Raw genomic sequence first — 18,546 nt, 5'->3', positions numbered from 1 at the left:
AATAACATAAAATAAAAAAATTAAACCTCATGTTAGCTTTTTGATGTGATTGTGGGTATCAACCATGATATAATAGATCCATGGTATCAACACATCTGAAAGGGCTGTGCTAAATAAGACTTTCCCTGAAAAATAGGAAATGCATAAATTTATGTCACTCATGTATTTCTGCAAATGAAATAAAAAACAAAAAACGATGTAAATATACACATTCTAAACTCTATTTATTTTAATTTTTACAATGTAAGCCACAGGATACTTACACATATATATATTTCTCAAGTTTCATAGAATGCAAATGAACGAAAACACGAATGGCTTTAGACACGAAAGAGGACTACACGTCCCAGAGTGCATTGCGGCCTGAACATGGCGCCTCAGAGAGTAGCCTGATTGTCGTCAACCGGTGTCGGTAAACAGAACCGTGAAAGGACGCGGACAGTGACAGGAGGATGAAACTGTTGCTTGCAGTAATTAAACAAACACAGAGACAGGTTGTTTGCGTTGTTCGCGGGTGTGGGCTGAGCTCCTGCGCCGCCAGCGGGCCGTCCCCGCTCCGGGCGGAGGTCATGGTGGCGTCCAGCCGCGAGCTGCTGCAGACGGTCGGCTCGCAGGTGGAGGTGAGGACGGCCTTCCTCTCCGCCCAGGAGGAGGCTGCTTTCCTGCAGGAGCTGGAGCCAGGGCTGAAGAAGAAACGATACGAATTCGACCATTGGGACGATGTAAGACACGCAATCACGGTGTACGTTTGTTCTGTGCAGAAATTTGGGACAATAACTATAAAACCAGGTTACACTCATTATTATTACTCATACTTCAAAAGAGAGCAATACGATACATTCACAAGGCTGCAGAGGTGTCAAAACTATTCACATTCATTACTCAGGTAGAAGTATACATACTAGAGTTTAAAAATACTCCTGTAGAAGTTGAAGTATCAACTCAAGTTTTTACTCAAGTAAAAGTATAAAAGTACTGGTTTCAAAACTACTTAAAGTATAAAAGTAAAAGTAATGTAAGGGGGAAAAAAACCATTGAAAATGAATGAATCTTAGTATAATGCAAATATATTAAAGAACCATATATGTGTACTATTGAGCATTAACATGTGTTTCAGAGAGCAGAAGATATGATGACTAGTTGCCTATAAGTATTGTAATGGTGAAAAAAGTCAAACTTCAGAGGCATGTTATCATTTATCCTAACCTTTATTGGAATGTACATCCAAGTTTAGTTGCAGGAATCTGAGGGAACGGATGTAAGAACAAAACTGGACAAGAACATCTGAAACAACCACAACCAAATTCACTCTATCCGGATGGAGCAATTTAACTGGATAGTTTTTTTTAAAGGCCGAAATGAAATAGAGTAACGAGGCTGTTTTTAAAATGTAAGGAGTAAAAAGTACAGATAATTGCATGAAAATATAAGGAGTAAAAGTAAAAAGTTGTCTGAAAAAGAATTACTCTAGTGAAGTATAGATAACCAAAATTTCTACTTAAGTAAGGTAACGAAGTATTTGTACTTCGTTACTTGACACCTCTGGCTGGATATCGAGATCACACTAACTCACTATTCTTACAGTCTAAGGTACTAAAACTTATGGATTTAGTGGCATTTCAATCTGCACAAGTAATGTTAAAGCAAAAAACCATTCGCTACCGGATAACATTCAGAAATTATTCAATGGGAGGGAAGCAGGTTATAATTTAAGGGGTAACCTAAACTTCAAATCTTTATTTGTGCGTACAACAAGTTTTTGTGTATCAGTTCGTGGAATTAAACTGAGGAATGGTTTGAATTTGGAGTTAAAAGAATGTACAAACATAAAACAATTTAAGAAGAAATATAAAGAAATAGTTTATTTGAGGTGTAAAAGTGAAGACTGTGTTTTAAGATCACCAGCTGTGTGTGTTCTGCTATTTCGTCATGTTGTCTTTGTATGTTTATATACTTAGATATACGTATTATATTTATATCATAGTTATATTATATTTATATCACAGTTATATTTATGATATAGCTTACATCTGGTATTAAACAGGTTATTTTTGTAAAAATGATATATATTTATACAAATTAGTATATAGTATTAAAAGTAAATACAGACATATAATTTATGTTTAGTTGTGGAAAGGGGGTGGGATTAATTAAGTTTATACTTCCCCCCACTCCTTTTCAAACATGTAACTGAAATGTGTTTTGATGTTGTTTTTTTTTCTTTATGTGGTGGAATGCCCACCTGGAAAAGCGCCATATGTATTTGTCAGTCATTTATAGTTATACTATATGAACAACTAACTTAAAGATTCAAGGTTAAATTTTGATGAAATTAAGTTGAACATTACAGTTACAATACATACAATTTTTCTCCACATAAATCATATCAATCCATAGTTGTCAACTTATTAACAACACTTCCTGTACCTAGCCTCCAGTTCTCAACAAATCTGAATTATTTACATAGACAGTTTGGACAAGTGCCACACTTCAAATACACTTGCAGTCCTTTCTTTCTCATGTTTTTTATAGCAAAGTTAAAGCTTTTTATTCGTTTGGGATGATGGTGATGCTGATCTATTTGCGCGGTGCTCACTAATGAACATTCAGGCCATTCACGGCTATCGAGAGACTGAGCGTGTGAGATGGGGGGCAGCGTGTGAGGAGATCCTGAACCGCGTCAGAACGGAAGCGTTTGCTGACGGTCGCAGCGTCCTCGGCCCAGTGCACGTTCTAGACCTGGACAAAACTGGCTACATCAAGCCCCACATCGACAGTGTGAAGGTAAGTAAGTAAGTAAGTAAACTTTATTTGTACAGCGCCCTTCACAGACCATGGTCACAGAGCGCTTCACAGTTAAAATAAAAACACAGTTAAGGGATACAAATTTAAGATTAAAAGGCCAAGACAACACATTTACGATCATAACAGCCCCAAGACAATTAGGCAAAAGCCTGCACAAATAAAAAGGTCTTTAGTTGCCTTTTGAAGGAGTCAACAGACTCCATGGAACGCAGAGAGAGTGGAAGATCGTTCCAAAGCCTGGGAGCAACGGCCTGGAAGGATCGGTCTCCTCTGGTCCGGAAGCGAGTACGAGGTACCATCAGCAGATTCTGATCCACAGACCTCAGAGCCCGAGCTGGGGTGTATAGGGCTGGATCAGATCGCTGATGTAAGGTGGAGCCTGACCATGCAAAGCTCTGAAAGTTAAAACCAGAATTTTAAAATTGACCCTAGAGGAAACTGGCAGCCAAGGTGGGTCTCAGGAAAGATTATTTGCTGTAAACAATCACCATCTCCTGTCATTTGTGTGGCCTGTGTTCTTATTGTTACTTTTTACTATTTTCTATTTTATTTTATTTTATTTTTTTTTTAGTTTTGTGGCAGCACCATTGCTGGGTTGAGTCTTTTGTCAGACTGTATCATGCGTCTAGTGAAGGAGGATGCCCCCAACGAATGGCTGGACCTGCTTTTACCCCGACGCTCCCTCTACATACTTCGGTACTTTGGTTCAATAAATACTACTTTTGGCTAATTTCATATATTTAGAAACTGAATATGAAACGTTCAAATATTTGACTACTACTTATTGTTATGGTTAATGTCTTGACACGTACCTCCTCAGGAAGTTTTTTGACACTTATAAATGTTTGATGTGTTTTATCTTGACCTGCTCACACATATGCAGGGACCAGGCCAGATATCGCTTCACTCACGAGATCCTGAAAGATGAGGAGTCGGTGTTTAATGGACAGAGAGTTCCTCGGCAGCGTCGGATATCTGTCATCTGTCGTGACCTTCCGGTGTAACGCCTGCATCGTCTCAGTGCGGACACGAACCAAACTCAAGGGATTGCGCAAATGACCTCCATCGAGATTTCAACGCCACAAAATCTGCTCTAATAGACCCAGCATATTTTACATCACATTGTTTCTCTCACAGTTCAGTGAATAAGCATCTTGAGACTTTTTAATTGAAATACAATTTACAATCTTGCAAGAGACGTTTAGTTTTGGATTGAACATCATTAGCACACACTGCTGAACAGGATGTCAGCCAAAATCCTTTTGAATATTGTTTATACATAAGTTGGATCAGCTTTAAAATGCCAAGATTGTGTTTATTAACACCACTTTGAAGTGTTACTCTGTTTCTGTGTCATACAGGCTGTTTGAAGCATTTCAAGTGTACTTTAAAAATAATGAAAGTGAACTTGGAGGGTGCTGACAGCTGTGACTGGTTCAGCATGTGAAGAGTAAACAGATATATGACAGATTGTTAATAAATATGAGAAATAATATATCTCTAAACAGTTGTTTCCATTTCTTGAATATTATGAGGCAGGAAAAGCTTGAATTTGTACACTTTAATAAATTTAAACTTTGTACAATTACCTGCAACCAGTAGATGGTAGCAGTTCTTCAAACCGAAGGTGACAATATCTGCCAAAACATAAATGTGTTTAAAGTCATGCAAATGTATCGGCTTCTGTGAATTAAATAAAAAAGAAGAAAAAACTGATGACTAATCTATTAGAAGGTATAGAATGGAAAATTAAAGTTTAAGCCAAGTTTATGTTTTACCTAAGCCTAATTTCATTTGGAAAGGAAAATAGCAAAATGCAATCATTTGGGCATGTGATGGAAAATGTAGCCTTGGTCTCTTGGATTAAACCAAAACTGCTGTGAGGAGCATTTTGGCCTTGGCCTGAATACAGAGTGCGCACTGTGCAGACTGATACTTTGCCCCTAAAAGATTAGCTCTGATGTTACAATAATTTGTCTACTAGAATCGTAAGAATGAATCATCAATTATGCCTTAAAATCATTATCCTTCTCTTTGTTCTGGGCCCCTTCTGTTCTGACTCATTTGCATGCAAATTCTTAATTAAGTCTACTGAAATCTGGTTCATCTCAGGTCTTGTTCATGGTAACTTAGATACACTCAGTTTCAGTCTGGATTTCCACCTAGTGGGAAAGAACATGTTGAGTATTTGATAGGCAGCTAAAGAGCGTACATTCATATTTATGCTTGAAACTGTTTAAGAGCTATGTGATTAAAAAGATGTTTCATAGTGTCCCAAATCCTCCCGAAATTATTTTAGTATCTTTCAATATGAAATCCCTGTAACAAAGAAAACCTGGGACACAGTGCTGTTTGGTGGGTGTATTTTCAGGATGTGCATCAGTGATTATGTGGGTACTGAGAGAATAATTATTCTTTGTTAGGTTCAGAGATGTACTCTGGAGACCTCTACAAATATTTTGATGGTATTCATTGTCAAAACATTTGCTTTCATTTTTCAGTTTATTTCATTGTGAGAAAATGAAGTCCCGATCAAAAAGCTGTGGATGCACTGGATGAAAAATAAACAGCTTTTCCCCAATAGTGTGTCATGTCAGAGAAACTTGTCCAAAATGTATTCGTTTAAGCAAAGAAAAAGAATGTTTCTGTTCAAAGAAATCGGTCTGAGAAGTTTTATTCATAAACTTTGGTATAAATTCAGCCGACAGCAAGTTATGTTGTATGTAGCTAGTTGAAAATGTGTCCCTAAATGACTCCGATTAAACAATAATGCTGCTGTAATACGAAATCTCAATCTTGTGATACAGAATCTTCTAACAAACCCTCCATTGTCAAATTTACTGATTTGATAACACAAAAGAGCTAATAAAATAAAATGTTCCATGTAACAAATTACTGTGACGCCAGACAACGTGAATAAAAACAAGGGCCTTTAGTTATTTACATTCCCTGACAGGGTAGTAAGGTTTTGCTGTGCTTTAAGCTTCAAAGACGTCCTCAACTGTTGTGCAATCCCGTTATTAATCACTTCATGTCAGGCCCACAAACTGCAGCTTGCTCTTCCTGAGGCTGAACAAGCATGTTAAATGAGACAGATGAGGGACAGAGAAAGCCATTTTAAATTTTATTCAAAAAGTTTTACATAAGAAAAAAATCTAAACACTAGGTTTAACCAAAATTGAAGTTAAACTGTTTATACTGCAAAAATATTCAAACCATCCAAGGATTCATTGGATTTTCACCAAATTCAGAATCCTCAACAAAATGCAGAATCAGTGAAGACAGATTCTTCTGGTTCTGAGGCGTCTCAGTTACTACACACTGGCTCTTTCCTCAAATCCGGGCTGTCTCTAACTTCATCTGTTCATGGTTACTCCGTGAGGTAAAAGTGCATCTTGTCGTTGATGTTCTTTCGCTCCGGGTTGAGGCGCTTCAGAATCTGTGCCAGCACGTTGACGGTCGTCTCGCTGCTCAAACCTGTGCGCTTGGTCTGGAATTTCTTCAGCAAATCTTTGGTGGTCATCGGTTTACGGATCAGGTACCTCCGTACCGCCTCCTCGGTTAGCTGCACATCACTGTGGAGAAAATGAATGGAACAGAAACGCACACTTAGACTTGTTGTTTATGATTCAACTATATCGTACGGAATATCCATTTGTATTTTGATGTTAGCCTTGTGATCCTGAGCTGCATCAGTCTCGTAAGGCAGTTTCTGAGTGATTATGTAATATACGCTCAAAAGTGTGGCTTCTCCTACAATAGGAACCATCTGTTCAAACCACTTGAACAAAACTGAAATAATAGACAGGTAAAACTGACCCAAAATCCAGTGAACAACAATTCTCATACAGCATCCTCAACACCTGAGGTGTTTGCTGGGACTCCTTTTCTTGTCAATTGTTGAAGTCACATGTGAGTCATGAACCCATCTGGCTCTCCTGTGGGGTGTGAGGTCCCAGTGGACTTACAAGGTGTAAATATCCCAACATTTTATTAACCTAACCTGGACGACTGAGCAATCTACATATACTCACCCCCAATCTCTCTCTTCAGAGGAGAGGGCTGCATCATGTAAAGTGACTTCCTGGGTGTTACTTTTCATTCATGTTTATATAAAGATGAAGAGTCCTAAACAGTTGACCAAAGGTCAGGTTGGTTTAAGACAATAGATGCAGCATTGAGCTACTTTAAACCCATGACATTAAATTAAAAAGGTCAATATAACTAATAGCATATGCTTTGTGCTTCTAGTTTCAATGGCTTTTAGGAACCACCATAATATGAGCTGATAAAAAAAAAACAAACTCAAAACTCCTTTTTATTTATTTAAAGTTACATTATACTGTAGTTGAGGCATGCAATCATTTTACCTTCTATGTGAAAATAAAAATACGTTGCTAAAGTGGTAGAAACTGACACAAACCTGGCAACGCTGTATGCTGTTTTGCATTTTTGGCATTGTATACATAGCCATTTAGCAAGATATGCACAAACAAAACCAGATGGAGTGAAAAAAAATGGATTGCAACAAGAAATTTGTAAATTTAACAAGAATTAAGTAAATCACTGCTTGCTGCATCACATATATTGAAGTATACGGTAAATGGCCCGCTCCAATTTCCCGTAACTGTTTAGTTTCTACAAGACAGACTGCTGAGTAAGAAGACATGATTCATGGTTTGGATGATGTTTTGTGGCAAAAGTGGCTCTGCTGATGTCTTTGGCTCAACAGTGTTGCTCTCAAAAGAAAAAAAAGAAAAATAAAAGGAGACTTGGAGGAATAAAGTACCTTGAGCTAGGAGTGGATTTGCCTGATGTGGGTTGAGGTGTGCTCTTCCCAGAAGCACCCGGGCTCTGAGTGCTGGGCTCCATTTTAAGTCTTTTGGCCGCAGGTGTGTCAGTACTCGGACCCTGAGGTGGTCTCTTCCCTGCAGAAATGGAAACAAATAAGCAAAGAGAAATCCCCAAATAAACTCCTTCTATTATCTCCTGAACAGACCTGATGAAATCAATATTTGGTGTGGGTGTATGCATATGTGTTGTTTTGTGAGTGAACACCTTGCTCAAGCTTGCTGGCAGCAGCACGCAGCGTGCTGGACGTGGATGCGGGGTCTATGGACGGGGTTCCAGGGCGGCTGCCCGTCCTGGAGCTGCCGGCCGAGCCACGGCCACCTCCACGTTTAGGAGGTGTGCGCTTTTTCTGAGAGGGGGTTAGTGAAAGAGATATTTGATAACAACATAAACAAATAAATATAGAACTAAAGAACCATTCATACTTTCACTTTCACAAATTTAAATTTGTTGTCAGTTAAAATAATTGATGCAACTGAGGTTTTCACTGGGCAGTGGTCTTCAACATCAGATTTTCACATGTTCAGAATGAGGATGAAGTTCAACAAAATGCAATTATGTATAGAGGAGTGGTTACAGGACCAGATAAAAAAACGAGTATTTTATCATATTTCAGGGGAATAAAAAAACAACCAGTTTGTGTATTTTAAAATGCATCCATTTAATAAGACCAACATGAGGTTGCAGAGTCCTGAATGGAATGGAATTCTGTGCAAAACACTGCTCAATCTGGGGTATAGAGTTGGAAAATTGTTAAAGAAATGCTAAAAAAGCTGACGCGTACTTGTGAGGGTAATTGTACATGTTGGATCCCTACACTTCCAGTTTCAGAGATGTGGAATAACAAGGCCTTTTCTAAACTATTTGGAGTCCATCATTTAGTGGTGACAAATTCAGAAGTGAAAAACATTCAAGACAGTTCAACTGCCAATATTCTCAGGAGTGAGACATCTCAGAAAGCCCACCCCAATGTCAGACATTACAATTACAAAAGCTCAAGGGCTACATCTCAGAATCTACAGGCCTCAGTGTGCATGTTAAATATTAAATGTCACTGCTGTAAAATTACATAAAGACTGAACAAGTGTGGCTGTTTGAGAGGGTGATGTAAGGACAAAGCCTCCTCTCTCTAAAAAGAACACAGTAGCCAGGGAAATCCAAACCCAAGATAGCTTTTACTTATCTATATCAAAGGGACAAATGTGATGGATAGTTCTGGAAATGGATGTGAATAAAGTTTAAAAGAATCTCCTGTGTGCCCACACAGCCTTGCAGGAGAAGATGGTTTTTAGAGGGTTAGGGTGGTTTGCAGCTTTTTTCTACATAGAGTGATGCTTTGAGGGCAAAATATTGGGATCCACAGATGAAAACAGTCACATTATTGCCATATATATAAAAAATTAAGTCTTATCCATGTATTCCGCCACACACACAGTAATCACCATGAACAAGGCGGAGGCCGTCTCTCCCTCGATGTCACTGTCGTCTGAGCTCTCCGATTCGCCACTGCTGTCTGTAAAGCATGAGCACATGCCATTCAATGTCTTTTACTTTTTCAACTTATGCATCATTTAACATTTTTCTATATTTTCCAAAGACTACACGGTAAACACATCCAACCTTTTTTCTTCTTCTTTTCCGTTTGAACTGGAGTCTTCTTCCCTTCTTCCTCCTCTTCTTCCTCTTTTGCTTCCTCTTCATTTTGATTCTCCTCCTCACTCTCTTCCTCACTCTCAGATGCCTCATCAACCCCTGCGAATAGACAAACATTTAGAAAGAAAAACAAAAGATCAAGCTCTAAGGGTTTCTGTATTTCATTCACATTTTAATGTTCTTTTCCTATATGTTATGTGTAATATATGTAATAGTACCAACCTTTAGGGAGCTCCTCTCCTTTGTTTGGCTTTTCTTTTACTGTCTCTTCATCTGAGCTGATTTAGAGAAATGAAAAGCAATAATTAGGTGAAGAGAAGTCCAAAGCCTTTAGCTTTGCTTAAGTTGGTAGCACTTCTGCTCATCCTGGCCATGACGTTTCTCATAATCTAACCTGCTTTCATCTGACATATAATCCACTTCTAGACCCTCGTAGTCTCCGTCATCACTGTCTTCCAAAGCCTCGTGTTCATTGCTCTTTCGCTTCTTTTTCTTCCCTTTCCCTTTCCCCGTGTCCTTCTTCTTTGGTTTGCTTTCGCCATCTGTAAAACAAAAATGAGAAAGTTCAAGAGGCTGACAAAAGAAAATTAAATGAAAAAAGGAAACACTTTAGAAATTAAAGTTTAAAAAGGTACTATGAGTGCTTTAAGCCAGTCTTGTGAAGTGGCTGAATTGAGCCTCCTGTTTCTCTCTCCTTACCGTCCCCCATGCTGCTGTCACTGTCACTGCTCATCGCCATGTCCTCTTCCAAATCGTGAATGCGCAGGTCTCCTCCCTTCCCACCCCCTTTCTTTTTCTTCTTCCCAGACTTTTCAGTCTCATCATCATCATCATCAACGCCGCGCTCCCCCTCCCGAAGACGTCTCTGAAGCATGATGCTGAAATGGTTCACCACCTTGTTCCGTCTAGAAAAGAAAAGAATGCCGGATGTAACGTGCATTTGATCTTCCTTCAAAATTACTTTTTATCACCAATCCCTCCTTGTTTCCATCCTCACCTGCCCCACTCTTCCTCAGCTTCTTCAGCAGTCAAAGTTCTGTGCTTTGCCAGTGGTGTAAAATTGTACCACCCATTAACAGGAAAGGCCTCAAAAGCTCCGTCAGGACACTGTGTAAAAATGTAGTAGGACGCATTTTCTGTAACGCCGCCCTTCTTTACACCTTTAAACCTGACAAATATAAGCAGAGACGTAGACAAAGGTCTTGTAAAATGTCTAAAAAGATGAATTGAGAAGATACACAAAAGCGCTTTTAGAATTTCACAATTTTGAGCTTCCCTAAATAAAATTCTTAAAAATTACAAAAATATTCTATGTACCACACTGGAAAAGTAACGCAACAGAGGAACCCACTGAAATGTAAAGATGAATAATTACACTCTCTGAACACTCTTAATTATATTCTGAAAGACTCTTGGAGTTTGTAAAAATGAGAGTAAACCCTAAGAGAAGCAACATCTTCTTCCCTCACCTCTTGCCAGCTTTGCCATTGACTTTAAGGAGCCAGGGTTGGTCTTCCGCTTTGAACTCTCGGGTCACGATACCATACTTCTTCCGTCGAGCTTCCTCACGCTGTTTTTTACCAAACTCACTACCTGCTCCTCCGTCCGTTGTCTCCTCCTCCCCCCCATATATCCGCCGAGCACTCATGTCTCTTTCCATACGGGCCTGGGAAGTCAGGGAAAGGGAGATGGAAGAAATATTGACGTCTAAGATGGTACTTAAGTTTTTCACTACTGCTGTTTTCCCTGTGACTGTGCATTGGATTAAGCAGCTATAGAAAACAGAGGGATGGATGAATTACTGCAATCTTTGAAAACTCTGGGCTTTCTTTTAAGGGGAAATTCTTGTTATTTCCTCTTCATGCCCCCTGTGACCCCACCAAGTAATAAGTATCGAGCCTACCTGTGTCCAGCCTGAGCAATTAACTCTGTCCCCTGCATTGAATGCCATTATACTGTACTTCTTGTTAGTGTTTCTAGAGGTAGAACAGAGAGAACAGAAGTTAATTATCTGACCCACTTTTCCCCCACTCAGTGTCAGGAAAAGCATGACCTAATCCTGCTTAACTTGTGCAGATCAACAATGACATTGACATCTATACTAAAAAAGTATAATAATCTGCAAATTTCAGCATTGACATAAGCGTAACGAAGCACACTAAGAAAAAAACCCACAATATCATTGTTGAAAACTGTGATGATGACGTCCTGTGATATAAACAAATACTTATGTCTTCCTGCTTTGCTGCTAACATAGACAGCAGTCAGCAAATACCCTATCTAAAGACTGAAAATAATTCAAATGTACTGTATTACTTGTACAACAGCAACATGGTTGTATTTGTACTTGGCAACAACCAGTGTATTGGAAAGTTACTGACTAAGATGGATGGAAATACAGTATTTTAATTATTTTGGAGGAGCACCTTCATGTTCCCTTGAGAAATTTTGGAAAACCAAATAAGGAGAGATGTGTTCAAAGTTATGATTAAAAATAGATCAAAACAGGGCACTGAGTGTCTGGTTTGCCACTGACATTCAAAGTATTAATGTGTGACACTTATAAATGTAGCAGAATACAACTTATTGCAATATTTCGTTTTTTGCGATCCTGATGATGATGATTGTTCCCCATAACAAAACGCAGATCAAGTCATATTTACATTCATAGTCTAAAGTGCTTTACATTTAAAAGATTTGTAGATCCCACACTGGAAGATCTTTAAGGAGTGCATACTAATAAAAATAAAAGCAAGAAACTTCTACATAGATATTTCATGATCTGCGGTTACTCACTTGGGGACGCGCACAGTGTATTCTGTGGTGGAGGAACTACTGCTCCCCTGCAAGACAAACAGACTTCTTTCAGTGGAGTTTCTCTCAACAAATATGCGTTTCAGAGGTGCAGATCAAGCCAATTAAGCTGGTTATTTATTTAATTTTTGTGTAAAAAAAAAAACAACCCACAATGAAATGAGGTAAAGAACATTTAAAAAAATGCTATGAGAGGATGTATGTGATTTAAAAAAAAGATAAACTACCCTTTATTGCAATATTTCTTCGGGTTTGTTTTTCCTATACTGATATTGCAGATGTTGACATTACTGTAACAATAAATGTTCAATATATTGTGCAACCTTATCTGAAGGTTTTGAATGCATGTGAGTAAAGGGTTCAACAGGAACGATGGATATGGTGCAAACTTACCAGGGATGTCATGGTTGGTGGTCCCTCTAGTTTTACTCACTTCAACAGTTGTTTCAAGAAAGTTAGATGCACTATTTAAAAAGAAAAATAATAAAATCACAGCATGATTAACATTTTTCATCCATCCATCCATCCATCCATCCATTATCTATACCCGCTTTGCAGGGTCACAGGGGTCTGCTGGAGCCTATCCCAGCTCATTTCAGGTGAGAGGCCAGACATTAACATTTTTCATTGTGGATTAAAATAGCCATTTCCTTGTCAAGACTTCATAATGTATCAGTTGATATATTAATAAGAATTATTTTTTCAAAGCCCGCTGGAGAAATGATGAAGATGTTCAGCAGTTCAGTCTTTGCAGACAAATACGACCCCTTCAGTTTCTAGCGGACACACAAGTTCTCACACAAGATTTTCCGATTATGAAGCTCAAGAATGAGATCAAGTCATATTTAGGTAGAAACAACCTTTCATTAATTGTATTTGGCCTTCAATCAATTTTTGGCAGGTAAAAAAAAAGTGGAGAAATCAGATTCTAGCAGGCAATCACTTTTTGGCACGACACCGGCGTTATGGCCTCAAAATACAGTACTTGCATAGAGATAAAATGATCTGCTTCATTTGTATCCACCTAAATAAGCACTTGAGTATTTCACTCTGAAGCATTTAAATTATGCCTTAATTATACCATCTGTTGTGATATGTAAATGTGTATTAGCTTTATAAGAAATGTCAGCAAGATTAGGTAAATAGAACGAGTTCACGTTGAATTTAGGTTTAAGTCAGTTTACTTACAAAGCTTTTAAAAACCTCAGTTGACTTAAGAGTTAAAACATGCTTCAACAAAAATGTGTAATTTAGAAAATCCATGCAATGAGCTAAAACTAAGAAATAAAATAACTAATACATCAATATCGTAATATTATGAAACTAGTGAGCAGCAATGCACAGTTTTAAGGAGTTTCCAGTGAAATGACTGTAAATTAAAACAGAAACGAAGGGGAATTAAATATGATCGTTTTGTATCGTTAGCTCCGCTGCTACAACAACTAGCACCGGAGCCTTAAAACAAACCGCTTCAGCTTCAGACAGGAGTTTGTACGAACCTTAAACCAGGTCACTCAGCTTCAGGGCTCGCTCGTGTATCCAACAAAGATCAATATTTAAATCCAGCTCTATTAGATATAAAACTTGACATAGTAATGTGTGAAACACAGCAAGCCGATGCACCGGCAGACGAGACGCAGGGCACTTGTTCCATTCATTAATAAGGGTCGAGAGGGAACTTCAACTTCCAACAAAGAGTTCCTAGTCATTTGTTTCGGTGACTGGGAATATTCCAATCAACATAGTACTACAACATAGGGGGAAAAAAATAATTATATGAGTAAAAGTAAATAAAAAAATAAAATATATAAATATATGTATATATCCTGCAATATAATATATCGAAGCAAAAACATGCATTGTAGAAATGAAAAGCAAGCAGAAAAGCAAGATAAACAAAATGTCCACACTTCAGTGATGATTTATTCACTAATATGGGTCTTTGCAGTAATTTTACTGTATTACACAAAATACTGTACATTGGTCATTATATTAAAAACGCACTTCTGAAAGATGTACATTTTTCTTGAAATGCTCACCTTTTTTTAAATCGACATATGACTTGATGGTTACTGACAACATTAATCATAATCCACAGATTCCATATTTGTCTTAGGTTCACAACATAGGGGAGGTATGGGGAGGAGTCAGCCAGTAATGTGTTGAGTTCACTGACTCGTTCTTGAGCTGTTATTGGAATTTATCAGGTTAACCTGTGGGCTTTTGAGCATGTGAATTTCTTTCTATATTTTTTTTCTGACATGTTTTGAAAAGGACTTTCCAGAAACATTTAGAAGTAAGTATGCTAACCAGTTTAAGAGAAGTATTAACAACTTGCATTCCTGCTTTGCTACATTTAGGAACTGCATTCATGTCACTGTAGGATTTTATGACCCCTGAACTGAGAACATAAAGGACTGAAATTACAAGGCTGGTCTCTCAGAATTAGTTATTTCAGTACCAAAGATTTGTTGTGTTCTGCATTTTCACCACTGGGTGGCTCTATAATGAAAGGAAAAATGATCAAATTGTGGACATGGCTGCTGCTCATAACAAAAAAAAACATCCTTAATGGTCATAAAATGTTTGGTTGTACTGACTACCTTCAAATACTCAGTTGCTGATGAGTGAAATGTGCACCTTTGAAATCAAACTTAATGAAAATAGATTGAATAACACTTTATAAATAATCAAAGTAAATTCATGTTGTCAGTTGTAGAAATTAACACACACACACACACACACACACACACACACACACACACACACACACACACACACACACACACACACACACACACACACACACACACACACACACACAATTATGGTTCCTACATTTACTCTGATGTTCATTTATTTGTAGACAGTATAAACCAAACATATTTTTTATCATCATCAACTTTGCTTCATCTGTTAATAAGCATCCAGTTTTGCATTCAGGCCTGCAACACATTAAAACGTGTAATTATTTATCTTTTGTGTGGCTGCATTTAATTATCCAGCAAGATTAAAACTCGGCTGAATCCCTATTTCTGCATCTGAAGCTGGTGTGCTTTGTCATGGCAGGGCTTTTTCACATCTAAGTTGTCGCCAGTTAAGTGTGGATGCTCATGGATGTCCTTCACCACTGCAAGCTGTTTCAAAGGTGGAGGCTTTTCAGAAAGATCCTGCCTAAACCATTCCTCTACTTGACTGATTACAGTCCATTTGTGATAGTGGTTATTTCTACTCTGATATGTTATTTTAAATTGAGATAATGGCTTGTTATGTCAGCATGTTTCAGATGCTGACTTTATAGAATGTACATCTTCATCTTCAATAAAACAGGCCCTATTATTGCAATCTTTACAGTGACTACTGTGCATACCACTAATGTGCAACAATCCTATCACCATCAGTTGTGTAAAACATGCTATTTTAGGGCCTAAACAACTTTATAATTCTTACTGTCCAACTTTCTGGATTAGCTTTTAGCGGATTTGTAACAAAATACAATTATTTGGTTTGACAAAAGGTGGTTTAAGAGATCTTCTACAGATTTTCCCCAACATCTTGCTGGTGCATATGTGAAGGGCAACTATATTGCAAAGGAAAATGCTCTTTCAGGGCTTTTTAAGGGAACTTATGATTCAGATTGCAAGGCACCAAGCAGTTATATAACATTACAAAGTCACAACCACAAGGAAATTTAAAGCACCAGTATAAATGCTATCCCTTTGTGGTCGACACACATATAGCATCCTGTACTAAAGGCTTGTATAGGATGCTTTATACTTAATACGTTGTGATGTTAAAGGGCAGAAATGCCAATACAAAAATAGATAAAGGAAAAAATATTCTGTTTGTTGACTTTTTTGCTAAAGAAGTCTTATTGTCATGTGACTAAAACACTGACACTTTTCAATACTCCACGTTATAACATCACAGAACAATCAACCTAGTGGCCATGGAACTGTTAGGTCTTCTTTCCATAAATTTGCCTTACTGTACATTTGTCACACAGATTAGTGGAACATAACATTAAGGTAGTAGGTAATGTGGTATTTTTGCACCCGAATCAGCACAGACATAACCATATACACGGTGTATAACTGTTTGGCAGCTCCTTGAAGAACTATAATATCAGAGTCACACCCTGTTTGAGACACGCTTGCTAATACTGGTGTAGTTTTCAAGAAACTGCCACTAGATGCTACCAAAGGGCTGTGCATATTATTTTACAGCTTTCATCCTCCACCTCCAATGTTCTTCACACAACACAAGCAGCTGTGTGCAAATTTATGTTCTTATATTTTTTAAGCAGTGTTGTTAGCTGAAAGAGAAAGTATGCGCTGCAGGACTATTTGCGTTTTTATCTTCATTCCCACAAGATAAATATTCCAGCAGAGCAGCAGAGGTTGAGCTCTCACATTACCCTGAGTTTCTCCTTTTATGCAAAAGCTCTTTGAGTTGTGTTTAATTTGCATAGTAACACTCCTTTTAGAAGCAAGTTAGTGCACTAATAAAAATTCAGTCATTTGCTTTACGCACAAATATTTATAGAGCCAGAAGACTGGATCAAGTTTGTATGAAACTGAGTGTGCACATTAATTTGTGTGGGATAATGAGCTAAATCCCAGCTAGCAAGTTTATCTATTTTATCTATTATTATTCAAAAATGCTTGTGCGGAAAAATGTCTGCATGCATATATGGGAATTTTTGACAGAAAATGTGTGCATTTTAATTCCCGTTTGTGATTGCTGTTTAATGATGCACGGCTTCTGTCAGGATCAGCTGGAACTCCGTGTTCCGTCTGCCTGAGTGCTGATTGTATCCCAGTTGAATCTGGTGATTCTGCCTTCTCCTCCATTCATGCGTGAGGCTGCTGATGACACAGCCAGCATTGACACTTGAAAAACCCTCTTTTCCTCATGTACATATGTATTCAGGTCATAACTACCATGTCAAAGTGATAATAGTTATATTTTTCCCCCCCTTCAACCTTACACCAAGACTCACAATGAGGCTTCATCTTATGTGTCTGTGAATGATGCAACATTGGAAATATCCTCAGACAATTAGGCCATTGGACCAGTCATTTTTGAAGTATAAATCAAAGTAGGCATCTTTGCTGAGCTGGAAATGTTACAGACAATTCTCTCAATGGGCTGTGAGCAGGCTGGCATCAATACAAATATTGTCAAAACAAATTTCTGCCTTTAACAAATGTAGCAGGCAGTCATCCCTCCATTGCTCTGACACAATATTTAAGCTACAGCTACCTGAGGAGGAAATAACTGGTGGAAAGATAAGAAAAATAACAAGACATTACAGTGCTCGGCTTCAGTGTGTTTCTCCCTCTCACTTTGCTCCTCTTCGCAATACTATATGTGGTTACCATGGAAACACACTTGCGGCACTTTAGTCGTGAGGCCAGTAAGCCGAGATACCACGTCTGGTAAACAATACTGCAATCTGAACAGAGAATTTTGAGTATGCGTCGGGGTTTGTCGGACCATGTAGACATCAGCCAAAAGGTCAGGAGTGCTTAAACAAAAAAAAAAGGTGACAGGTGCAGGAGAGTAACTGTGACAGCTGATGTGAAAACATAAACATTGTCCACGGTCCAGGTCCAGGTCAGACTGTGCAACGCTCAAAGTGCAACACTGTGAGAAATTGCAACAAAAAAAGTAAAACACTTGAGTTACAACTCAGACCCTACAGGCTTCAGTTACCATATAAATGTTAATGTTAATGAAAGTGCAATCAGAAAAAGACTACACAAATGTGGCTTGTGTCCAAAGGCTGCCACGAGAAAGCTGATCTCTAAAATAGAAGAAGCTGAGTCTTCATTTGCAAAGGTGTATCTAATCAAACCACAAGATTTCTGGAATAATGTTCTCTGGACAAATTGAAGAATTGAAGATGTTCTGCTATAATACACAGTTTGTCTTCTTTGATTAAAATCAATCGCAGCACAGCAGCGCAATTACCTCAATCACCTCATCTGTCAAGCACAGTGGTGGAACAGAGATGATTTGGGTTTGTTTTATAACCACAGGACCAATGTACTTCAGAGTTAATGAATTCACCATAAACTTACTTGTGCACCAGAACATTTTAGAGGCCATCTGTCCAACCGTTAAAGTTTGGGTTATGTAAGAGGTCAATGAGCTCAAGCACACCAACAACAGAATGGCTGTGACAGAAAAGAATATGCTGCAAAGGTCTACTCTTGCTAACCCTCAACTCCAACTCCATAAAAAGCTGTGCATAAACAAATACCAGCCCAATCTCGATGAACTGAGGAAACGCTCTAAAAATGTGAGCCAAAAAATTCCCTCCAGTTGATATGAGACTGATAACTTCAGAGAGAAAACGAGTACTTTGGAATATTGGTGCTAAAGATGGTTTTACAAACTAAGCCATAAGTGAATCTG

General features: G+C 38.2%; 2 protein-coding genes across 3 annotated transcripts in view; one reads left to right on the top strand and one right to left on the bottom strand.

Moving 5' to 3' along the window:
* The first annotated feature begins 360 nt into the window (after window positions 1–360).
* On the top strand, window positions 361–4,310 carry alkbh7 (alkB homolog 7). The gene is made up of 4 exons (XM_061711116.1): window positions 361–722; window positions 2,611–2,784; window positions 3,377–3,501; window positions 3,689–4,310. Exons 1-4 carry the CDS (start codon window positions 453–455, stop codon window positions 3,807–3,809), a joined length of 690 nt encoding a protein of 229 aa, XP_061567100.1. The 5' UTR covers window positions 361–452; the 3' UTR covers window positions 3,810–4,310.
* Window positions 4,311–5,482: 1,172 nt separating this feature from the next.
* The window catches only part of gtf2f1 (general transcription factor IIF, polypeptide 1), a 176,430-nt gene continuing 163,366 nt past the window's right edge, over window positions 5,483–18,546 (bottom strand). The window contains exons 1-14 of one of the 2 annotated variants that reach the window (XM_061711114.1): window positions 13,623–13,780; window positions 12,517–12,587; window positions 12,106–12,152; window positions 11,213–11,285; window positions 10,779–10,975; window positions 10,307–10,477; window positions 10,009–10,214; window positions 9,704–9,851; window positions 9,532–9,587; window positions 9,277–9,408; window positions 9,099–9,169; window positions 7,864–8,005; window positions 7,595–7,733; window positions 5,483–6,380 (exon numbers count right to left, since the gene is read on the bottom strand). In XM_061711114.1, coding sequence (XP_061567098.1) covers window positions 6,176–6,380; window positions 7,595–7,733; window positions 7,864–8,005; window positions 9,099–9,169; window positions 9,277–9,408; window positions 9,532–9,587; window positions 9,704–9,851; window positions 10,009–10,214; window positions 10,307–10,477; window positions 10,779–10,975; window positions 11,213–11,285; window positions 12,106–12,152; window positions 12,517–12,528 — 1,599 coding nt within the window. In that variant the 5' untranslated portion in view covers window positions 12,529–12,587; window positions 13,623–13,780 and the 3' untranslated portion in view covers window positions 5,483–6,175. Of the gene's footprint in view, window positions 6,381–7,594; window positions 7,734–7,863; window positions 8,006–9,098; window positions 9,170–9,276; window positions 9,409–9,531; window positions 9,588–9,703; window positions 9,852–10,008; window positions 10,215–10,306; window positions 10,478–10,778; window positions 10,976–11,212; window positions 11,286–12,105; window positions 12,153–12,516; window positions 12,590–13,622; window positions 13,781–18,546 lie in introns of those variants that run through there. The other variant, XM_061711115.1, reaches the window with a different exon arrangement.

Source organism: Cololabis saira, chromosome 21, assembly GCF_033807715.1.
Source record: "Cololabis saira isolate AMF1-May2022 chromosome 21, fColSai1.1, whole genome shotgun sequence".
Taxonomy (NCBI): Eukaryota; Metazoa; Chordata; class Actinopteri; order Beloniformes; family Belonidae; genus Cololabis; species Cololabis saira.
Note: the sequence above shows the minus strand (reverse complement) of the source record. Positions and strands in the feature narration are given on the sequence as shown.

What these genes read in the sequence shown, in the direction of transcription:
- alkbh7 (XM_061711116.1), top strand. Translation starts at nt 453, where the DNA reads ATGAAACTGTTGCTTGCAGTAATTAAACAAACACAGAGACAGGTTGTT. An exon ending in AATTCGACCATTGGGACGAT is followed by an intron (nt 723 to 2,610) that starts GTAAGACACGCA and finishes ATGAACATTCAG; the next exon opens with GCCATTCACGGCTATCGAGA. An exon ending in CGCTCCCTCTACATACTTCG is followed by an intron (nt 3,502 to 3,688) that starts GTACTTTGGTTC and finishes ACACATATGCAG; the next exon opens with GGACCAGGCCAGATATCGCT.